At 41.3% G+C, this 7,950-nt stretch overlaps 1 protein-coding gene across 1 annotated transcript in view; it reads left to right on the top strand.

Annotated features, from left to right (window-relative positions):
• The first annotated feature begins 318 nt into the window (after positions 1-318).
• The window catches only part of SELENOI (selenoprotein I), a 43,072-nt gene continuing 35,440 nt past the window's right edge, over positions 319-7,950 (top strand). The window contains exon 1 of the mRNA XM_017661792.3: positions 319-618. Within this exon, the coding sequence (XP_017517281.1) occupies positions 562-618 (57 nt within the window). The 5' untranslated portion in view covers positions 319-561. The remainder of the gene's footprint in view (positions 619-7,950) is intronic.

Raw genomic sequence — 7,950 nt, 5'->3', positions numbered from 1 at the left:
TTTCCCTGAGGTACCGCTGAACTGGTTCGCATGCAGTCACCCTACTCTGCAAGACTAAGAGGGTAACTCCAAATTTCAATGCAGAACCCATCACACACGCACGCACGCGCACGCCCACACACATACACACACTCTCCCGAACCTTCCCCAAAGAGGAGAAGCAATGCATCCCGGGAAGATGACCTTTCACTTCCCTTCTGGCCTCACCTCAGCTCACCAATTTTGACGTTAGCGAATGAAGCGCCGAGGAGACCTGGAAGGCAGGATTTAATTCTACCCGATCCATGCTGATTGGATTGCGACGGCGTGAGGGGGCGGACGCGTGAGCTGGCTAGCGACCCTCCCTTGGTGGGCGGGGAGAAAGTGAGGTCTGCGTTTGCGCGCTGGGAGGCTGCGGAAGTGGTCCGGACGGCTACGCGTGCGCAGTGGCGGAGCGGGGCTCTTTTAACCTCCTCTGCAAACCTTGGTCTTTCCACTTTTACCCAGCCGGGGTGGTCTCTGTTTGTCTGCACGTCGTCGCGGAGAGTCGCTGTTGAGTGGGTGCTCGACGTTCGGGTCGTCATGGCTGGTTACGAATACGTGAGCCCGGAGCAGCTGGCTGGTTTTGATAAGTACAAGGTAGTGCGGGCCCCACGAACGCCCCTCTACCTCCTCGCCCCGGCCTCTCCCAGGCGGCTGAGGGGCCGGCGCGGTCCGTGTCACCTTGTGCCGCGTGGCTCCGGGCGGGCTGGCGGGCGTTTCTCCCGGGGTCTGGGAGCGTGGGGGGCACCCAAGGCGTCGCTCCGACTCAGCACCCTCCCGGGGGACTGCCTTTTCCTTAGGAGACCGCTTCGATGGGAGTGGAGCGGGAGAATTCCCTTTGCTTCTGTACTTCATCGTTATTATTTTTTAGCCGCCTGAGAGGTGATACAGTTTCTTTCTGTGCTGTCTTTATTGTCTTCATTTTAATCAAGTTTCTACCCGCCTCTCTTGCATACAACTCGAGAGCTAGAGATGAATATTTGGCAGAGGAGGGCCGGGGCGGGGGAGTGACTACCGAGGCGGTTCTGCCGGTGCATTCCACTCCTCCCAAGAAAGAAGCGTCCTCAGCGTACCTGTGGTGCCCGGGCTGCCCCATGAAGTAAAAGCACACAAGGAACACACATATTCCACTTGCTCTAATTTTTTTATTTGACTTTGGGCCAAATAATAGTCTCCCGTGCAAAATGACTGAAGAATTTGAGAAAGGCCTGGCCTGTATGTAATGGGCCTCCAGTAAATGCTGGTTAACTTTCCTACTAATCCGGTTCTTCTCCACTGCTCCCTTATCAGTGAATGACTCCACCATCCGTCCAGTTGTCCAAGCCTGAAATCTGGGCTGTAACCTTTCATCCTTGGTACCTGTGTCGCTTTCACTCCTGATTCCTCTGCCCCTCCCACCAGCAAGTGAATCACCAAGTCCTGTATGTTTTATCATTTTTAGCCTAAAGAGTCGTTCCATTACCACTCCCCATTTACACTTTAAGTAACCTTGTTATTTTAGATAGTTTCATAATAGATTTACAGAAAAATTGTGAAGACAGTACAGAGTTCGGATATACTCCTCCCACAGTGTTCTCTATTGTTAATATCTTACTTTGATATGGTACATTTGTCACAATTAATGAACCAATATTTATACATTTTAACTAACTAAATATAGTCCATGAAAATAAAATTGAAATTTCCTTAGTTTTTATCTAATGTCCTTCTCTGCCAGGATACCGCATTACACTGAGTGGTCATGCTTTCTTAGGCTCCTCTTTGCTATGACAGTTTCTTAAACTTTTCTTGTTTTTGATAACCTTGATAGTTTTGAGGCGTTCTGGTATTTTGTAGAATGTGTCTCAATTGGAATTTGTCAAGTTTTTCCCTGATTAGGCGAGGATTATGGGTTTTGGGAGGAAAACCAGAGACAAAAGCCATTCTTGCATCATACAAAGAGTACAGCTAGCAGCCTGACGTCTCACTGTTGATGTTGACTTTGATCATTTGGTTGAGGTGTTGTTTGTCAGGTTTCCCCCTGTAAAGTTATTCTCTTTGGAAGGAAGTCACTGTTCACAGTCCTCACTTAAGGAGTGAAGAGTTATATTCCACCTACTTGATGGCAGAGAATTGACATAGTTTATTAGGAATTCTACATGGAAGACTTTGTCTTTTCTTCCCAGTATATATTTATCCAATCATTTATTTATATCAGTATGGATTCATGGATATTTATTTTATACTTTGGATTATAATCTAATACTACTTTATTTTGTGCTCACCCACATCCACTTTTGGCTTTCCAGGCCTTTTTTTTTTTCTTCTGCTTAGACTCAGAGTATGTGCAGTGACATTTATTACAACTGTATGTTACACAGGGTGATTCAGAGCTTGTTAGACCTTTTCCACTTTCTTTCAGGCCTTTCTTTATGTTTCATAGTGATCTTTAAAAAAATATGCATCTGGTCACATCACTTCTTTGCTTAAAACCCTCCACTGTCTTCCTTTTGCTCTTGGAATGAAGTCCAAAAATCCGTAACATGACCCATCTCGCTCTGAATGGTCTGGTCCTTGTCTGTGTCATAGCTTCATGTCATGCCACTCATGGTCTGCCCCTCCTGAATTAGTAGCCATCTCCCCTGTCCCCTTTTTTCTTTTTCAGATCTTTAGGTAATGTGGTTACTTGCTTTTATATGGAATTAGTTCTTCAGTGTGACATTGGTTTGCTCTACTTTTTTTATGGAATTAGTTCTTTAGTGTGACTCCTCATTAGAATGTAATACTCAAATGGTTAGACTTTCTTATGGACCACTATGGTCTGAGCACAGTGCTACTATGCATCCCACGCACCTAGTAAACATTTGTGGAATGCGTGAATGAATAACTGAAAAGATCATAATGAGTTTTGTCTAACTGAAATTGGAAAAACTGTAAGGGACCTTGGAAGATCACATAGTACATTCTGCTTTCATGAAAAATTGTGCCGTATCATTTTGAACAGAGGTGTTGATTTGTTTTAAAATCTGAAGTGGAAAGACATTCCAGAGCCTTTTTAGTAACCCAGGCCAGGGTTTTACAACTTTCATTAAAGGTTAGTAATTCAGATACCTCCTGTTTTGCCCTAAACTATCTCCCTTTTCTGTAATCCCCTCTGCTGCTCTGTAAATATTAATGTATAAAACTTTTCCTTATTAGGATCTAGCTTTCTGGGTAAGTGCCAACTGAAGAGCTGTTTCGTATTTGCAGTAGTGTCTGTAATGGGAAATCTACTTTTTCTCATAAGCAGATAATCTAGATATTTTCAATTAGATAGGTGTCTTAATATACAGGAAAGTTTTGTGTGATTTTCTGTTCCTATCTCTCCCCCTCTTCCATTATCTGACTTTCTGTGTTTGACAGCAGATTTCCTCTTCTGGAAAACAAAGGTCAATTTAGCAAGTGTCCAGTATTCACTGAAATAAAGTTTGTTGATGTTATTTTAGTATAATGAGACTTCCTTTAAAAAATGGATGTGGGGAGAAGGCATAGATTTATAAACTAAAGTACAGGTTTCTTTACTCACTACTGTGTTCATATTAAAATTATGAATCCAAAGGTGTCCAAAGGAAAAATCTGTGTGGTCAGTTTTATTGGAATATGAATTGTACCTAGAGACCCATTTTTCCTGAAGATCAAACATTCCCATTGTATGGTCTTCCACAGTAAGTGCTTTTTATAAATTCTTACTGAATTAAAATAGCCTTTGAAGAAGATTATCTCATAAATAGGTTAAGACATAAACACTCAAAAGGGATTTTTATTCCCTAATGTGACCCTGTATATTAGAGCAAAGAAATGTGGGGGAAAAAATTGATACCATAAAAGCAGCTGGTGGAAAAATTACTTTTGATCTAGTTTAATTTCTTTGTCTTCCCTAGAGGTATGTCTGAGAGCTACAGTTGGAAACCTGGCAGTTATTTATTCAGAATTACTGCTGAAAGGGGGGCACATGTAGAGTGGTAGTTAGGTTTCTGTAATAAGAAACTATAAGATAATTATTTCAGTACAGAAGAAAGCATGGGATAGATTCTGTGTTCTATGCTCTATTAACATTGTGTTTTCCGTTGTGTTACCATAACATACCATACAAAAAGTTAGTTGTATTAAAAAGTTAGTTGAATAATTAATTAGTTGAGTGTTTGCTTTCTCTGTTAGGATATGAGGGAGAGCAGGGCCTACACCTCTGTTCAACGCGACCAAGGTCTAGCGCATGAACAGAGTAGGCACTCCACAGGTGAAAGGAATGAAGGTGTAAAAGAATATAAACCATTTTGGAAATATGGTAAATGGGAACTGGGTATTGGAAAGGTACTTTTGTGTTTTGAATGTGAAGATGTCAGGGGTTTAGCTGCTGTTGTTATCTGTTGCTTATTAATGTACCTTCAGACAATTAAATGTTGAGGGATTTCACTCTCCTGAGTCTTACTCCTCCTCTCTGCCTTTGCTTTCTTTGGATAGGACTCTGTAGTTGAAGGATTTTCTCACTTATCTAAGGGCGAAATTTGTATTGTAGTTTACCTAATCTGACCAAGGGAAGGCACACTTTTAATCGATAGTATAGCAGGTAGTTTCAGATTATATCGTTTTGCCTCAGAGAGGAAGTGTTCTGTGAAATACCTTGTTTGGTTTCAAGAATATAGTTTTATGGTGAATTAGTTTCTGCTGTTATGGTAGTTAATTAACTTGGTTGTCAACAATAACTTGGTTACAGGAATTGTGATAATTGGGATTGATTAGTATTGCAGTTAAGAGGTTGTAAAGAGAGATGTAAAGAGAGACCATGTGCATCTTCATGGTAATGCTAAAGAACTAGAATCTGGCCTTCACCCTTAGTGGTTCATACAGTTTGATTGTGTTTATTCAGTAAGCATTTATGGAGGGCCCAGTCTGTGTCAGGCATAGCTTTGGGGCTGCACAATTAAGCTAGTCTAAAATTCTTACCTTCAAGGAACCCAGTTTGGTGGCATATGGACAAATAAATGAACAGTTGTAGCTGTTTAATAAATGTAGTTAGGTAATGCCTGGTGCTCTGGGAGAGGAGCAAGAAGCAGCTCCAGAGTGAGGGTCAAAACTCAGAAAGGCTTCCATAGAGGGATGGAGGTGAAGGAGAGACCAGTCTAAAAAGAGGACGCTGAGTAGTTCCCAGTATCATTGGGGGAAGAAAGGAGAAAAGGCATTACAGAACAAGAGATCAGTGGAGTGCAGAGGGGTGGAGGCTCGAGAGAGTATTTTCTGGGAACCGCAAGAAGTTAGATGTTTAGGCATATTGGTGGAGTGGCAGGAGGTGAGACTGGAGAGGGAGGTGGATGATTTGATGTAAAGGAGGACCTCTGGATTTTACCCTATAGACTCGTGTTTCTGTGGCCCAAGGACTATCGGCATCAATGGCATCAGAATCATCTAGGTAGAGTTTTAAAATGCAGATTCCTAGGCTCAGCTTGGGAGATTCAGATTAGATAGATTGCTCTTAACTGCAAGTTAAATACTCCAGGTGGTTCTTAGGCACATTGTAATACTAGAGGTTTTGGGGAGACACTTAAGAGTTTTAAACAGGATCAGGTTTTAATTTTAGGAAACTCACTGTGCTGGCAACTTACAGAAAATGAATGAGTGAATGGTGGTGGAATAGGGGTTATATGTAGACCTTTTAAATTCTCCTGCATAAAACTAGGTAAAAAATGAGGGGACCTGAATCTAACCAGAGGGACTGCAAAGGGAGTGGGGATTCTAAAGATAGAGGTAAAAACTGGTTAACCTGCCCACTAAATTTGGCCAGCAAATATGTTTAATTTGGCCCACACTAGTTTGCTTAAAAAAATAGTATCTTCCCCATAAAAGCCCAGATTTCTGGGTTCTTTTGAAAAGCCGGAAGAGTGGACCACAGTGACCCAGAGCTTCCTCTTGACAAGAATTCCCTGAAGCTGAATAGTGCTTGCCCTCTTTAAAAGGGTATTTGCTTTCTAGTTTGCTGTTTCTCCCCTAGTCTGTATTTCATGTGGAGCTGTTCATTTTACCTGCCTGATCGCTGTGCACATTTGAGTTTGTGATCTTGATTTCAGATTTAAATTTGATAGAACATGGTGACTGATACGCTGGAGGTGGTGGTGGCAGCTGGTCAGGAGATGAAAACTGAGGAGGAGTCTGGGATGACTCAGGTTCTGGTAGGATGACTGTTATAAATATTTAATAAATGCAGTTAGGTCAGTGCTGGGTGCTATCGGAGAGGAGGAGGAAGTAGCTCCAGGGAGTGAGGGTTAAGGCTTAGATGTAGTCCTCTTAAAAGTCCAGTCAGTAGGTATTACTAATATCTCACGAGTAACCAAACTCGTGAGAGATTGATCCTTAACAGAATAGAAGCACAGTTACAATGTATATGACAAATGATGCTGAATCTGGCAAGGTAACAGTAATCACAGGGCACTTCTCTTGGGCAGGGCCACCTGAAGGTGTAGTTTGTCTACTTGGAATTAAAGAAAACTTCATGCTGTGAAGAAATATCACTTGTGGATGAATTGTTCTCTACTAGAGAACATTTCTGTAATTATTTCACAGATTAGAATCCTTTCCTACTGAGCCACTGTAGAAACATGAGAAATTCTTGATCTTTTGATTTTCACTTATTATGACTGCAAGCCAACTACAATGTAATATGTGAATTACAACATTACCTGTTAGGGTTAGTTCAAGCATATCTTATTTTTAGTTTGCCTCAGTCTTCAGTAGATTTGGGGAACTGGCCTGTCTCACCTGTAAGAACACTAGTAGGGCTTGAAAAGCATTTTAGAGGTCTTAGATACAGATTTACAATTGTCTCACAGAAAGAGTTATTTTTGCAGCAGGCAGAGATAGAGAAGTCTTAGGAGTGAAAGAAGGATGGATGGAAAACTTCTGCAGAGTGAGAGGGTGAAGAGTAAGTGGTAGGTGGAAAGTTACCACATTTTAGGTGCTATTTGGAAGAAACATGTTGAATTGGTTCTTTTACTGCTTTCTGAAATACCAGTTCACTGCTGATGGCTTGTCTTTCTTAACTGCTGTAATGCTTAAATGTGAAGAGTTTTGCAGAACAAGAATTTGCCTAGTGCATGAGGAAGAACTGAGAGAAGAGGTTCCAGTCAGAGAGACTGATGGGAACCGAGGAACAGAGACCAGGATGACCCTGGTAAAGTAGAGGCACAAGGGAGTGGCTGCTGTGTGAGAGACCAAGCCAAGCCTAGTGAGCTCAGTGGAGGAATGTTGAAATGGCAAGAGCAGTATCATTGTAAAAGAATAGTAATAGCAGCAAACATTCATATAGCATTTGCTGAATGCCTGGCGTTGCTGTAAGTTCTTTAAATATATTATCTCATTAAATTTTCACAAGTGCTTTATGAGAGGTAGAGATACTATTATTTTCTCCACTTTACTGGGACACAAAGAATTTAAGTAACTAGGTTGGGTCCCACAGCTGAGATTTGAACCTAGGCACTCTGGGTTTAAGTCCATGTTCTTTATGCTGTGCTGCCTCTCAAATCTAAAGATGAAATACAGACTCTGCCTTGAAGTTACTGGGTGTTTTGTACAAGATATATAAGCATTAGTATAAAGACCTTCAATGACATGCATAATTGGGTTTGTGTCTAATGTTTGCAGATAGGGAAAATGAATGGTGAAAACTGATTTTATTTTCTCTTCCCCCAGTTTTAAGTTGTTATTAGGAGCCAGTGTATGACTGTATTTACTTATCTTACATTCAGTTGAGTATTAAGAACATTTCCTGTATTATTAGCTCTAATAGAGGTAAAAGGCTTTTGATTAAATAATTAGCTTTGGGACTTATACTAAGTTAAAAAGAATCCACATGCTAGCTCTGTGGTCTTGAACATGTAACTTTGTCTCTCTAACCAGGTTTCCTCATCTGTGAAGTAGGTA

This window comes from Manis javanica, chromosome 1 (genome assembly GCF_040802235.1).
Source record: "Manis javanica isolate MJ-LG chromosome 1, MJ_LKY, whole genome shotgun sequence".
Taxonomy (NCBI): domain Eukaryota; kingdom Metazoa; phylum Chordata; class Mammalia; order Pholidota; family Manidae; genus Manis; species Manis javanica.
Note: the sequence above shows the minus strand (reverse complement) of the source record. Positions and strands in the feature narration are given on the sequence as shown.